A 15,916-nucleotide genomic window follows, 5' to 3' on the forward strand; every position below is an offset into this window, starting at 1 on the left:
ACTATGTAAACTAATTTTATATTACGTTTCGCGGAACGTATCAAATCAAAATATTTTCGTAATTGATTATTGATGTTTTTACCACAAATTTAATATACTCGTTAAGAAAATTTTTTTAATTTTAAAACAAAAAAAATTTAACTTTAAAAAAACACTATATGTATTATATTCATCGGCTTCGAACAGCGTTAAGTTTAACGGTGGGGTTTTGTGTCGGCGCCTAGACACTCTAGGCTACCGGGCTTCTATAGCTTGGGTGTGCTGAATGCTGAGTTTGAATCTGGCCACGCAATCCTGTTGATTTTTTTGTCATTGAACATTTATAGGTGTTTTATCCTTCAGGATACCTTTCGGGAGCTTGATGGGTGGATAATTAATTCCTTTTCAATTTCTTGCACACCAAAGTAATTTTTTTTTTAAATAAAGAAACCAAATTCACGTAAAAAAAACTTTAACGTTTATTAGTTAAAATAATTAGAATATGACACTAATATTGGTAACAACTTTATTTTTTGTCATATAAGACTGCTCTTTATGTTTCTGATGTTTCTCTTCGGCTTTTAAAATTGAAAAAGGTCTAGGCTTCCTAGCCAACCTGCGGACTACCCGTTTTCATATAATAGAGAAAAGCTCCTATCCCGTTGATGGTTCTCCACTTCACCAACACACGAATCCCAGTTTTTATCTCACGCTTCTGAATCAGCGCGGATTGGTCTCTTTTTGTAAAGTGGAAATGTTGCTTCTTAGAAAATCTACTCAACCTAAGCTTCCTAACCAACATTTCCACTTTACCGCCTCCGTATCTGCAACGATTGCTACCAGCTATTAAGTGTTGCCTTCTTTTTGTTGCATACTTTAGGGATACACGGTTTCGGTTATTTTGAAAATGAGCTTGTAGGTAACAGGGCTTTGCATTTTGCAAGTGTATCGCCCACAAGGAACATGCAAAGGAACCCACGACCTATCTAATAAAAACAGAGATCAAAAAAAAAATTCCAAAAAAAAATCGTGACTTGAAACGAATTTACGTTACATACAAAAATAGGAAGTAAACATCAACGAAACTCAAGTATTGATTGGCAATAAAGCAATCGGATTAAGCCTTGTCAAATAAAATGTAAACACAAAAATATACATACGCACATATACACATACCTCTGTATGAGAATTGGAGTTTGGTTATGCAATGACCATATGGTTACATTTTGTTAGTTTTGTTTTTGTTTTCTTTTTCTTTTTGTTTTGCCGTCGGCAAATGAAGTTTGAAAAAGATGCTTTGCCGACGGGAAATAGAAGGTTAAAAAAAATGTTTTGCCGTCGGAAGAACGCATTTTTAATGGTTTAAAAATGTTTCATAGTGAAACGAATTATGAAAATGTTTTTTTTTTCACCAGGAATCATTTGATTCAAGGAAAACGTGGGACGCGAACCCACTTAACTTTTATCTAGTCGGGCAAAAATAAAAAATTAAGAAAATTATATTCATTGTCTCATATCCTTGGCATGGAATATACCTAAGGATTTGCCATTTAAATTCTCTAGTTCATACATGGCACTGCCTATAACTTTTTTAACGCGACATTTGACAAATTTAGGCAAAAGTTTGGCGCTAATGCCCTGAGTAAAGTTACTCTGCGCGAAGTTTCGATGAAAAACTTCTTGTCCTTCACGATAATTGACGGCTTTCGCACGAGTATTGTACGTGTTTTTTGACTTAACGTATGCCCTGAATATATTCTTCGATATATTTTGTCTCGCGAGGGCAGTTTTTACAGCATTTGGCAAGACTAACATTTCCGAGTCGTTCAGGGCATCCAGTTTTCGTAAAAGTCGGTATGAGGATCCGTGAGATATCATGTTTTGCCCAAATAGAGCAAAGTATGGTTGGCAATTCAACGATTCATGTACATCGGATCGTAGAGCGCAAGCTATGCTTGACAAATGATCGTCCCAATCATTTTGCTCCTTAGATATCATCACCCTTAACTTGCTCAAAACGCTCCTGTTAACGCGCTCGGCAATGTTAGCCTGCGGAGAATATAGTGCCGTGCGGATGTGCTGCACTCCATAATTAGACAAAAACCGTTTAAACTCGCTGGAGATGAATTGTCGCCCATTATCGGAATGAATATATTCAGGGGTCCCGAAAGTATGAAAAATATCGCTTTCGAGGAAAGCTATAACTTTCGACGAGGTAGCTTTCGTCATTGGTTTGAGGAACACGAATTTAGTGAAAGCGTCAACTACTACGAAAACATATACATTTCCTCGCTTCGTACGTGGATAAGGTCCCAAAAAATCTATGTACAACCTCTGAATTGGTCTTTCGGTCACGATCTGCTTGGTGATTGGTGGACGAAGAACCTTATTTGGGGCCTTTACCATTTTACAAGTATCGCAGTCACTCACGAACGCTTTTATGTCTTTAGCCATTTTTGGCCAGTAGTACTTATTTTTTAAATGACAATAAGTTTTCGTAAAACCACCATGACAACTGAGTTTAGATTCATGGACTGATTTAATACATTCGTAAGTGAGAGCATCTGGCAACCAAAGACGCCACAATGAATCCTCCTCCACCACATCACCAGTCCTGAACCTTACTCTTTTGTATATATATTTTCCCGATACAACAAGGTCAGGAAGAGCAGATTGATTGGAAAGGATGCTCTTTCTCAACTGAGAATATTGTTCCGAATCGAATTCAACAGAATCAAGATCGATCTCTTTACCTATTGTTAAAGAATCTAGCTCTTCATAGTCAGCTTTTGAAATGGTTAACTCTGCAGAAATCTCTTCCATCTCCATTCGCGACAGGACATCCGGCACTACGTTAAGGGACCCCTTACGATGTTCAATTTTAAAATCATAGCCTTGTAATTCCAGGCTCCATCTAGCCAGTCGTCCGGATAACTCCTTCATTGACATTAGCCATTTTAGGCTAGAATGGTCTGTTATTATTTTGAAAGGTAATCCATCAACATAGGGCCTAAACTTCCTGACGCTTAATACAGCTGCAAGACATTCCTGCTCAGTAACTGTGTAATTTTTTTGCGCTTTGTTCAACTTTTTTGACATATAGGCAATAGGTGATTCATTATCGTTCTCATCCAACTGGAAAAGAACGCCACCCACTCCATCGGAAGACGCGTCGCACTGAATGACAAATTCTTTCGAAAAATCAGGTTGTTTTAACACTGGTGATGAGGAAAGTGCATCCTTAAGCTTGTTGAAAGCCAACACCGCTTCGGGTGTTAATTCAAATTTTGTCTTCTTCTTAAGACAATCCGAAAGTGGAGCGGTGACATCAGCGTAATTTCGAATGAATCGGCGATACCATCCGGTAAGACCGAGAAACCTTCGCACTTGTCGAATTGTTGTTGGAAGCGGAAAGTTGACCATTGCCTCCACCTTGTCAGGATTAGTCTTCAAAGTTCCTTGGCCGACAATATACCCAAGGAATTTTATCTCCCGCATGCAGAACTTGCTTTTGTCTAAGTTGATGGTAAGGTTCGCTCGACGGAGGCAAGCAGCCACTTCGGTAAGAATGCGCATATGAGACTTGAAGTCTGCAGTACAAATAAGCAAATCGTCTAAGTAAACAAACACATTATCACGGAGATGACTGGGCACCACTTGGTCGATAACTCGACACATTGTCTGACCCGCGTTACTAAGACCAAAAGGCATTACTCTGAACTGGTAGAGTGGCCTACCAGGCACTGCAAACGCGGTTTTCTCTCGAGACTTCTCTTCAAGGGGTATTTGCCAGTACGCGTCCTTTAAGTCGATCCCCGTGATAAAGTGAGTGTCTCTTATGCGACTCAATAAGCCTTCAACGTGAGGCAACGGATACGCATCCTTTACCGTGACTGCGTTAACTTTTCGAAAGTCGAGACATAACCGAACTTTACCAGGCTTTCGCACCAAAACGACCGGACAGCTCCATGGCGAATTACTGACTTCAATAACTCCAAGCTCTAACATGCGGTCCAATTCCTTGTACGCCTCTTCTTGACGAATTGGAGACAGTGGGTAATGTCGAGATTTAATTGGTACAGCGTTACCCGTATCGATTGTATGACATCCTAGACTCGTTTTCCCTAAGCCTAACACCATAAAGTTGGGAAACAGGTTTTTCACTTTATCTAACTGAAGTTTTTGTTCTGGAAGAAGATCTATCAGTTGGGCGTCATCTTTAAAATTTACCTCCTCGTCACCATTGTCAATATTTCCTTCAATTTCACTGATTTCAGGCATTAAATGAAAATTTCGCCAAAAGTTCATCCCAAGGTAAAGCTTTTGAGTGAGGTTGGGGATTAGATAATAAGTAATTGGTTTGGTAACTCCGTTGTACGTTGTTGGAACTTCGCAATATCCCACGATATCATGCGATTTCCCATCCGCAGTCCGCACTTCGTTTTTATATGGAGTTACTTTTGAACCAATTTTCTTTACTAATGCCCAACCATCTTTTCCAATAACGGAGATTGAAGCTCCGCTATCTAACAACCCGAAGATAGATTCATCGTAAAGCTTTACGTCGGCATACATCCGACCATCTGAATTAGATGAAATTATAGTTTCGACAATTTGCTTACGAAATTTTTTTCGTTGTCGAAACCTTCGACGACACTTTTGAATATGAAAGCTTGATACATTATAGCCATGCCCAAAAATTCGAGCACGAACTTTGGCATAATTCATCTTGCGATCATGTAATGTTTGAAGATTAAACGCTTTAATGGGATAGGATGCAACTTCAGAATCTTCGACGTGACTTCGTTCCAAGATCTTGATTGGAACGTCTTTATCAGGAGCTTTACTTAAATTGTTGTTGGATGGAAATGATTTTATTGTTGGGAGTGGTTCGGAGCATTCCTGGTGGAACGAAGATCCCCACTCCTCCTCTCGTTCCCGTACAGGTTTCCCGAGTGTTTACCGCATTCCACAGTACTCACATCTTTTGCTCCACAAAAAAAGCAAAACAAATTTCTGGTTCTTGATGGACAGAAATGATACGCATGGCCTTTCTGGTCACAATTCCAGCAAACATAGTTTGCCGTTGAAGTTGCTTTTCGAGCACCTGAAAAAGCTGCAACTTCCTCAGCCTCGAAAGGTTCAACTTCTTGGTTTTCCGCAATAGTAATTTCATGTACTACTTTTGGTACTAAGGATCTTTTAGCTAAAAATCGCTCAGCCTCTCGCGCTTTATTTCTGAGCTCTTCAAGGCTCTTTACATTCGCAGCCAACAAGATTTCACCGAGTTTATCCTTAGTGTTGTTTCGAATAACGTTTATCATCTTCTTTTCGTCAAACGGTTCCATTAATCGGTCGTTAAGACCCGCTACAGCATGGTAAAAATCATCGAATGACTCCTTAGGACCTTGCCTTCGTGTAAGCAAACGCATATATATTTCGACATCACTTTCGAGTCTACCGAACTCCTTGTTCATTGCCGTTTTGACGTCACTAAATTTTGCATTGGGGTTTCTTTTAAGATATGCCCAAAACCATTTGTTTGGCCTACTTCCGGATGAGAGCAAAATTTGAAAATTTGCCATCATCTGTTCATCTGTATAACCAGAGGATTTTTGCATACGTTTGACTTTGAACAAAAATTCGGAAACATTTTCAGACCCATCATAGTTGATATTCCACCGATCAAGCCTACATCTATCTGGCGTGCTAAGCGAAGACGATGCTGCAATTGATTGCCTTGGCTCCGAGGTAAGAACTTCCGGCCCTCTATCAGCGTTTATCGAAAACGGATTAATATTCCTTGAATTATTTTTTTCTTGTTGATTGATACCAATCGACTCCAACTTTGCTATGACGTTATTCATAAAAACATTTAACGTCTGCATGAGCCTAACCTGATTACCAGTTATCGATGACTCTATGCGATCCAACAATTCATTTGTTTCATCTACTCTAATTGCATTATGGTTAGTGCCACCGCTTTCAGGAGCTTCACCTTCAACATTTTCGTTTTCACTGTTCATGGTAGATGTTAAATCAGAAACAATTGAGTTAATATCTTCAGAAAAACTAAACGTATTATTAAGATCAAAACGATCGATCGTATTTCTAAATCTTTGATGGAACTCCTCAAATTTAGCTTCGGTATACAAACTGACTTCTTGAAGTTTCTCTTGGAAAGACTTTCTTCTCTGTTTGCTCATACCTCAACCAGAATCTACCGAGTATACCCCTTCACTACGAAAAAAAAACTTCCGCTACTGACTCTTTGAATCCGAGAAAAAAAAAATCAAGATCAATGAATTAATCAATTCGAAAACCCTCACCAGAACAGGACACTCGAACTCTATAATGGTCCTAATGCAGGTTGAACTAGGAAAATTCAAAAAAAAAATAAAAACTGTCTATTTGAAAGTCTAAACCAAAGAAAATGCAATTTGCTTTGTGTGCTCAAAAATGTAAATAAAAAAATGTACCTAATAGTAAAAGTATTAAACTGAAAAAAAATATAATTTAAAAACTTGAGTACCAAAAAAAGTTCAAATTTCAAAATTATTTTCAAAGATAAAAAAAATGTACGTAATCTGTAATTCAATTCAAAGTAATTGTAATTCAATATTGTTTATATTTATATTCGATTATATTTCACAAAATCAACCCTTTTTCTAACAGGATGTTTAATATTAAACTAAATTTTAAAAATGATATCTCAACAAAAAAAAATCAAATTGAAAATTAACTATAAGTTTTTGAGACGATAAGGAAAATTTCATAAGGATACGTGACCAAATTCAACATAAACATCCAGCTCCAAACCTGAAATTCTTGTTCGAACTTACCATCAAATATAATATTTTAAAGAAAAATAATTCAAAAATGTTTTCAAAATATATAAAAAAAATGTATTATGTTATTATATTAAGAAAATTTAAAATCTTCAAAATGATTGATTATTATTTAATATTGTGTTTATTTTCAAAATGTATCTTCATAAAAAAAATAAAGGGATGAGAATCTGATAAGAGAAATTATAGGAAAAGAAATGATAAAAATGGAAAAGAAGCCGTGTTCTGCGAGCCAGATAATAAAACAAAATTAAAATAAACTACTTTAACTATTGTTCAAAAAAAGGACTTGAGAAAAAAAATGTAATCTTTGAGTTTCAGAACTCCAATGACGAATCACTAACTTCATCCTTGAAGGACTCTGAAACTCTCCGAAAATAAATGACTGCTGGAAGGACCTCCGAATACGCCTTTCCATAGACGGGTCTCTTCCGAGCATTAAGATTTGTTTAAAGTGTGTGCCACTTGTCTTGCTATTTGAGTTCCTTATCAAGAATACTCAAAGACTTAAACACTTGATTCACATCACTTTTTAATAAAAAGAAAATTTTGATTATGTCTCACTTATGGCAACGCGGAACCAAATACCTTATATCCAGTAACCGGGACTCACAAAATCAACATAATCAAATTCGAATTTAAATGAGAAAAAAAAAAATTAAAGAATGTTAATAAATTATTTTAAAATAATGAAAAAAAACTAAATGAATTGGCTCAAAATAACTCTTTAGCCACTCTATCTTCAGAATTCAGATAGAGGGCTCCACGTTGCGGGCGCCATTTGTAACGAGCCGCTTTGCCTGTTTGGGGTCGTGACTGGCTTAATTGAACCCTTAGCTCAGCGGTTTCGAAGGTTCTTCGACCCAGGACTCATCACAAAAATAATGCCAGTCTAGCATCCCGGTGGTAGTGATGCGCGAGAAATTTATCATAACCCTCCCTACCTGGTTGTCTTCCTCGCTAAGAACAACCCCATTCCTCGGCTTCTTTTCCTTATCACTTCTTCCCCATTTTCCCCTTACTCCCTCATCCCTTTAGAACCAAAACTTAGGCCATCATCTTCATGATTTTAGGCTTCATAAAAATTCCATAGCTTTCCTTTTTAAATACAAATTATTTTATTTAGATATTTAAATTTTAAAATGGTTTAATTTATAAACTGTATATATATATTTATATGCACGTAGGAAAATTTAAATTTTTATTTAACACCAAAATTAATTTATTACTTTTAATCTTGTATTTAATTTTACATAACAAAATAAAGTGGCAATCATACGCCAATCAACCAAAATCTATCATTGATTCGATAAGAATCGTCTTCGATTTTATTATCAAAAATTGGATCTTCAAGATCTCTTTTACTTCTTGTTCTTTCAAACTTTATTTCAACTCCCCTTTATGCGGAACCCTCCCTTTGTTTGAAGTTATATATATACGAACGTATATCTTCCTTTTTTTTTTATTTTAATTCGTATATATGTAAAAAAAAGAAACATAAACGACTTACCCCGTTCTTCTGCTGTAGTGGCCACTGCTGCTGGAAGGCTGGGTCGACGAATGGTAATTAAGGTGCATATATGTACGTATAAATATTATTCACTTTAACTAACTTCAAACAAACTATGTAAACTAATTTTATATTACGTTTCGCGGAACGTATCAAATCAAAATATTTTCGTAATTGATTATTGATGTTTTTACCACAAATTTAATATACTCGTTAAGAAAATTTTTTTAATTTTAAAACAAAAAAAATTTAACTTTAAAAAAACACTATATGTATTATATTCATCGGCTTCGAACAGCGTTAAGTTTAACGGTGGGGTTTTGTGTCGGCGCCTAGACACTCTAGGCTACCGGGCTTCTATAGCTTGGGTGTGCTGAATGCTGAGTTTGAATCTGGCCACGCAATCCTGTTGATTTTTTTGTCATTGAACATTTATAGGTGTTTTATCCTTCAGGATACCTTTCGGGAGCTTGATGGGTGGATAATTAATTCCTTTTCAATTTCTTGCACACCAAAGTAATTTTTTTTTTAAATAAAGAAACCAAATTCACGTAAAAAAAACTTTAACGTTTATTAGTTAAAATAATTAGAATATGACACTAATATTGGTAACAACTTTATTTTTTGTCATATAAGACTGCTCTTTATGTTTCTGATGTTTCTCTTCGGCTTTTAAAATTGAAAAAGGTCTAGGCTTCCTAGCCAACCTGCGGACTACCCGTTTTCATATAATAGAGAAAAGCTCCTATCCCGTTGATGGTTCTCCACTTCACCAACACACGAATCCCAGTTTTTATCTCACGCTTCTGAATCAGCGCGGATTGGTCTCTTTTTGTAAAGTGGAAATGTTGCTTCTTAGAAAATCTACTCAACCTAAGCTTCCTAACCAACATTTCCACTTTACCGCCTCCGTATCTGCAACGATTGCTACCAGCTATTAAGTGTTGCCTTCTTTTTGTTGCATACTTTAGGGATACACGGTTTCGGTTATTTTGAAAATGAGCTTGTAGGTAACAAACCTCTATGGAACAAAAGGTTATTCATCTCAAAAAAAAAATAAACAAAATGTATAAAATCGAAAACTAAATCGCTGTCATCCATAAGCCATAGCAAAAAAGTGAAAGTCAATTTGATAATCACCTTGAGTGGAGCAAAAGCATTTATTTTGATGATCAACTACCGCCTAACGCTATACCACCCTTGAATTAATTTCTAAACGCGGCAAAATGGCTTTAGCCACCTTAATATCAGTCACAAGGGCTGTTTGTGACTGCCATTTCTACCTAGAATTAGAAATATTAACACTTCCTCAATTTTTGTAAAATACTTTATAGATTTGGTTTTTGGAACAAATATTCGAATGAAGCTTAAATATATAAATATGTAGTTTTGCTGTTATCAGAAAGCTTAGAGCAAATTTGACCGTTTGGTAATATGTATATGTACATATATACAAATTTGGTAAGATCGCCTTTAACGGTGTAGAGTTTGAAAAAGGAAAGCTTCAATTTTAATTGTTCACTGGTCAACAAAACTTGGTTCTTGGTCATGGGTAAATCAAATAATTTTGTTGGTCTAAATTCGAATTTCATGTTTCACTAAGTTCCCGGAAATTCAAATTATTTTAAAACAATTGAATGTAGAGTTTTTATGGTTATACAAATAGCTATACAAATTTTCATAAAGACACCAATAGGAAGTTTTCTGTATCACCCCAGAAACCTCGACTTCAATCCTATTGTTCAAAATTAGTTGAAACTTTAATTCATTGTAATAAAGAAACCATACAAGACAAAAATACGAAATGTGGGAGGTAGGATAGAATGTTTCGCACCCGATATTGTAGTCAACTTGATTTTGACATAAGTTCACTTGTGTTGTTTTTCTCGTGGCCAAAGATTTACTTAATTCTGTCAGCTCTCATACAATTTGCTTAAAATGAAATATTAAAAAGAGGCTGGGATGCGACCCACACTGATAACTTCCCATCCCGTCTGTCGATTTGTCTGGCTTAAAAGTTTGTCTATATATACTCGTATCAATTTTTACCAAATTTGGTACTATTTTTTGTAAATTTTATTTTTTTATGAAAAACCGGCTGTTGGATTTTTATATACAAATTACTGAATATTGAAAACAATATTTTCTGTGAAATAAAATAAGTTTAAGGCCAATATTTTTAATTTTTGAAAAGCTATTTGAGCCGAAAGTAAATTTTTACTAAGTTTTAGTATTGTTTTTTTTTTAGAGTTTTATTTTTTTGTAAAAAAAACTGTCAATTCGAATTTTTTAAAAATTTTACCAAATGTTGAAAACAATATTTCTTATAAGATAAAATTAGTTTGAAGCCAATATTTCAAATTTTTGAAGAGATATTTGAGTCGAAAATCAATTTTTACCATCTTTTATACATTTTTAGGTTTTTTATTTTTTGTAAAAAAAACTGTCAATTCGATTTTTCTCAACATTTTTCAAAATGTTGAAAACAATATTTCTTATAAGATAAAATAAGCTTGAAGGATAAATTTCAAGTTTTTGAAATGATATTTGAATCGATATTCAATTTTAACGAACTTTGAGTAATGTTTTTTTTTAGATTTTTATAAAAAAGACTGTCAATTCGATTTTTCTCAAAATCTTATCAGATGTCAAAAACATTATTCTTCGTTGGACCAAAATGTTTTAGAGATGAAATCATATTTCAGTCCTAAAATTTTGGAGGTGACAAATTTTTTTTTTCAGTTTTATTGATTTATAAAAAAAGTGTTATATTGATTTTTTTTGAAAAAATATACCTGTTTGGTATCACGTTAGAATATATTATATAAAATTTAATTCAAGTCTCTAGCGTTTTTGGTTCGTAAGATATTTAGAATTAACCAAAATCAAAATGTTCCCCTTTTTTTTAAACTGCTATGGTAAAAAAAACCACCCACGCAATTTTTTGAGAGCCCTTTCTGCATCTTTCTGCCTTATTATCTGTATAACAAAATTTGTTTGAAGTTGATATCTCTTCTGGTTCTTGAGCTATGGAGGACGAAAAAAAAGTCGCGAACTTACCGACGTACGAACGTCCGTACACGCGCACGCACGCACAGACATCTTTCTAAAAATCTTTTATTTCGACTCTAGGCACCTTGAAACGCCAAGAAATGTCAAAATTTTCAATTTGACAAATCGGACCCATTACAATAACTTCCTATTGGAAGTTAAAAATATCCAAAAAACTCACCCTGCTTGAATATATTCTTCTGGAACATTGACACACCACTGAAAACTCAAATGTGAGTCCTGAAAGTCCGCCTTCGACCTACAATCCATAATCAAAAGACTACCCGAATTACGTATTAAACGATGAAGCTCTTCACAAGATATGACACCAAAAGTATTCATATCTGCTGTGCAACCATTCGATGCATTATTGCTGGATAGGTCAAAGGTGTGTGGCATCAAACTATTATTGCTCGCGTTCTCGTTATCATACAACTCGGGCATCTCCATGGTATTCCTGTTTTCAGACAAGCCCTTATATCTGTTCTGAAGTGATTTAGTTAATTTCGATAGCTTGTTCATTAATCTAATCACATCTTCATTGCTTCCAAGATTCTGTTTCACTAGCTTCTTGTGTTGTCTATAGTCTGGCATTTTGCTAATACAATCAAGCAGATTAAAAAATTTCATGTATTGTATGTAACTTTGCTCCTCGTCCCCATCTAGTTGGCAACGCTCAGCGTCTTCCAGAAGTTTACGAGCGCTCGAAACAAGCCTAATATAAAATTTAGAATTAACATAAATAAATTTAATTAAGAAATTAAAACAATTATTGTGCATACATGGTGATTTTCCTTCCTCTATAATCGGGAAGATTGTGATGTTTTTCCAAATCACGAAGGCTTTTGCCCATGTAGAGTTCTTTAGTATGTTGATTCATTTTTATGCTCCTTTCATTGAGATTAGAAAATTAATATTAATGTTTAGAAAACATTCTATTTGTTAGTTTTTAGTTGAAATATTTTGGAATCGATAAGAAAAGAACTAAGAAACAGAAAAACACCGACCACCGACAGATTTTTGATTTACAAAAGTTGAATCATGAACCACCGGCAGCCATTAGAATACACTGACGTTTTTCAATCGGCGTGTTTATTTTAACGAATTTGAGAAATCTTTATTGACTTTGACAGTTGTTAGATAAGTTTCAACAAATTTAAGTTGCTGTCAATTTAAACTGATATGATGGCAGCTTAAAATCGCCAGAGTAAATGTTTAACTTAATAAAACATTTTCTGAAAAAATTTGCCTATTTTGAGTAAAGTTCAAGTCATTGGTGCGTAGTCAAGGGATACTGATTGGCTAAATCTAACTACAAAATAAGTTGAAATTTCCCTTCCGACGTAGTGTAAAAATGTTGGCTACCTATAAAGTTAGTGCACACTGGTTTTGACGTTTCACAATCAGCTGCTGAAATGAATCTTTTGGTATTTAAATACAAATATAAATCAATTATATTATATCTTCTATTTGTTTTATTGAATTAAAAAAAAAAATTAAGTTCTGAGAACACAAATGTTTCCTAATTTATATATTTGTATTTGTCATTAATATGACAGTTCCAGATTAACTAGCTTTGTAGTGCAATTTTGCATTCACAAAGCTAGTTGAGTTTTGACTACGTTATCACTAGCTTTGTGAATGCGACCATTGTCAATTCGAGGTTTCATTTTAAATAGACCACTTTCTATGTAACTTTCACTTCTGAAGTTGTCATCATCTGATAATTGACAAGCAAAAACTCCATTAAAAATATGTTGCAGTTTTTGTGACTCTAATTCGTCAAAACCTTTACAATGCTGGGAAATTGGAATAACTTACAAATATGAAAAAGAAGGACATTAAACGCACAATTTGTTAAGGGGGGGATTTAACTGAAAAGTAACTCAGATGTTTATAGTTAGAACAACTCAGACCTTTTTCTTTGAGGTGAATTCAAACATAAGGTATATACCAATGATCCACAATAGATTCAAGACTTAAGATGTAATTCAAAAACAGAAATTATCGAGGAAATACAACCGCAAATGTGCTACATGCAAATGTATTAAAATAATTTTAAGTTTAAAACATTGGATTCTATTGAAGAATTTTTAAAAATAATAGATATGTCGCGAGATAAAAGTTATTTCAATTTTTTGAGCAAGAAAATGTTAAAAGATAGTTTTGTTTACATCGGTTCTGCACTTTTATGTACATGTAATTAACTATTCGTTGTCAAATTGAGTCTTATCAAATTGGAAAACCTTGGTTATAGTTCCTGTTCCGAAAATAGAAAATTCAAACAAATGTGCAAATTTTAGATCAATTAATACGTATGTTACCACAGCTTGAAGAAATATTAGAAAAAGTAGTGCAACTAGAGACATATGTACTTTGATGAAAATAACATACTAATGGAAGAGCAATCTTGGTTCAGGCAAAAAAATTCATGTGAATCTACTCTAAACTTTATGATAGAGGACTAGAAACAAAAAATACATGAGAAAATAAAATAGCAGCTGTTTTCCTTGACCTAAAGTTATATTTCGGGACGGTAAACAGGAACTATTAAAAAACTAACATGTGTATGGAGTAAGAGGAGTTGAATATAATTGGCTAAATAAACTAAACCTAATAAGCATTTTCACATAACTGAAAGGGTCTAACTAGAAATTTATATGTCAAGTTCAAATATCCTACACACATTGATAAATGTGAGCTTATCTGCTTTCGCAACGCGGCTGGTAAAGGCCACCACCTTGCTGTTCGTGAAAGCCGATATCTCAAACTATCCATAGATGGAAAATCGATTCCTTTAAAAAAATCGATTAAGTACTTGGGCGTCAATCTTCACGAAAGATTGAAAATGAATCCACACGCGAGAAAAGCTCTAAACAACAGCAAAGCTGCAGCTGCTAAGTTAAAATTGTTACTCAATTCTACTAACGTTGAACCAAAAACCAAACTTTTAATGTATAAGACATTAATACGCCCTTTAATATCTTATGGGTTCCCTATATGGTTCCAAATTACACCCAAAGTGGTACTTGAGCTACAGAGATTCGAACGTTATATCATTCGAAAGTGTATAAATAAGCACCGCAGACCAGGCGGCAAATGGCATAATAATAAGACAGTCTATAATGACTCAAAGATCTCTCCCCTGCTTTACTATCTAACCGGACTTTCAAAAAAAAGAATCTCAGCATTACAATATCATGATAACTTTCTTCTTCAAAACATTTTTATTAACAACATCAACTGGTCTCTAAATGATAGATATTATATATCTCCAATTAGTATCCTCAATGAAGGGTCCAACGCTGTTTTGGAAATCGAGGATGATAATCTTTTGACTTCACCATTTTACAAAAATCGGGTCCCAGGCACCTACAGAGGCTAAGTTGCTCAACAGCTCTGAATCAAATAGAAAAATAAAATAGATAATACAAATAATTGCAACGTCTAGACTGAACTCATCCAATTACAATTGGACTAACTTAAGTTCCTATAATATTAGTAACTGTGCTGTGAATTAAAATATATTATTTATTGATAAATTTTAGATTTAAGTAAAGATATCTTAGATATATAAAACTATGTGATACATTTAAAACTCTACATACTAATGAAAACAACCAAACTGAGATACCTACTTGAAAAGGAAAAACGTCATGGATACAAATTTAATAATAAAAACTATATGCTACTCCATTTGAAACTAGCTTCATCTTATGTAAGGAGATAGAAACAAACATATTGTGAAATCATTATCATTTCTTCTTCTTTTATCTTTTTTTATTATTCTCTTAGGTTAAGCATTCTTTTAGGTTAAGTTATCTTTCTTATGCATCTAAGTATCGTCTTTTTGAGTGGACGTATTAATAATCTTAAAAATATATCAGACTGTTGTCTTTAAACTGTGAATCGCATTAAAAATTAGTTAATATTAAATATATAATAAGTATAGCCAGACCAATTCTAAGTCGGCAAATTAATTAAAAAAAAAAAAACATATATGTATATTTATGGATGTGTACCTCCTAAAAATTAAGAATGTAATTTGTGTTAAAAAAAAATCTCAATAAAGACTACTACTACTACTACACACATTACCCTTAACAAAGAAATAAACATTCATTCATTTATCTAAGAAAATAAAATTTTCTTGAAGTGAAAAAAATGTTTTTTTTTTATTTAAAAAAACTAATTTTGGCCTTTCCGAAAAACCAAGAAACTTGATATTACTAAGTACTGCTAGACATTAAGTTGAGTCTATTAAAGTTGGGTCGGGCTCGTTTATTTCTTACTTGCCAAACCTATCTTTGGCTCTGTCGTGTATGACCAGCTTCGAATAAATGCATTTTGCCATAAAGTTCCAAAAATTTAATTGGAACCATCAGAGTTCGTTCTTAAGCAATCCACTTCGTTTGCTTAAAAATAAGTTTCATCCTCTGAAATAGGACTAATGTCAATAAACAGGGTGTATTTGTATCGAGGTTTTTAATTTCGTTAAATACTTATTCGTTAAGTTCACGTCATCCGT

The 15,916-nt window shown here is 34.0% G+C and overlaps 1 protein-coding gene and 1 long non-coding RNA gene across 2 annotated transcripts in view; both read right to left on the reverse strand.

The window, feature by feature from the left end:
* The window catches only part of LOC129938651 (ubiquitin carboxyl-terminal hydrolase 8), a 37,591-nt gene extending 25,150 nt beyond the window's left edge, over window positions 1-12,441 (reverse strand). The window contains exons 1-2 of the mRNA XM_056046323.1: window positions 12,171-12,441; window positions 11,570-12,103 (exon numbers count right to left, since the gene is read on the reverse strand). Coding sequence (XP_055902298.1) covers window positions 11,570-12,103; window positions 12,171-12,268 — 632 coding nt within the window. The 5' untranslated portion in view covers window positions 12,269-12,441. The remainder of the gene's footprint in view (window positions 1-11,569; window positions 12,104-12,170) is intronic.
* Window positions 12,442-14,578: 2,137 nt separating this feature from the next.
* LOC129941725 (uncharacterized) lies at window positions 14,579-15,469 on the reverse strand. The gene is made up of 2 exons (XR_008780923.1): window positions 15,027-15,469; window positions 14,579-14,787 (listed from the first exon to the last, which is right to left on the reverse strand). It is a non-coding gene; the product is annotated as an uncharacterized LOC129941725 (long non-coding RNA).
* Window positions 15,470-15,916: the final 447 nt, after the last annotated feature.

This window comes from Eupeodes corollae, chromosome 1 (genome assembly GCF_945859685.1).
Source record: "Eupeodes corollae chromosome 1, idEupCoro1.1, whole genome shotgun sequence".
Taxonomy (NCBI): domain Eukaryota; kingdom Metazoa; phylum Arthropoda; class Insecta; order Diptera; family Syrphidae; genus Eupeodes; species Eupeodes corollae.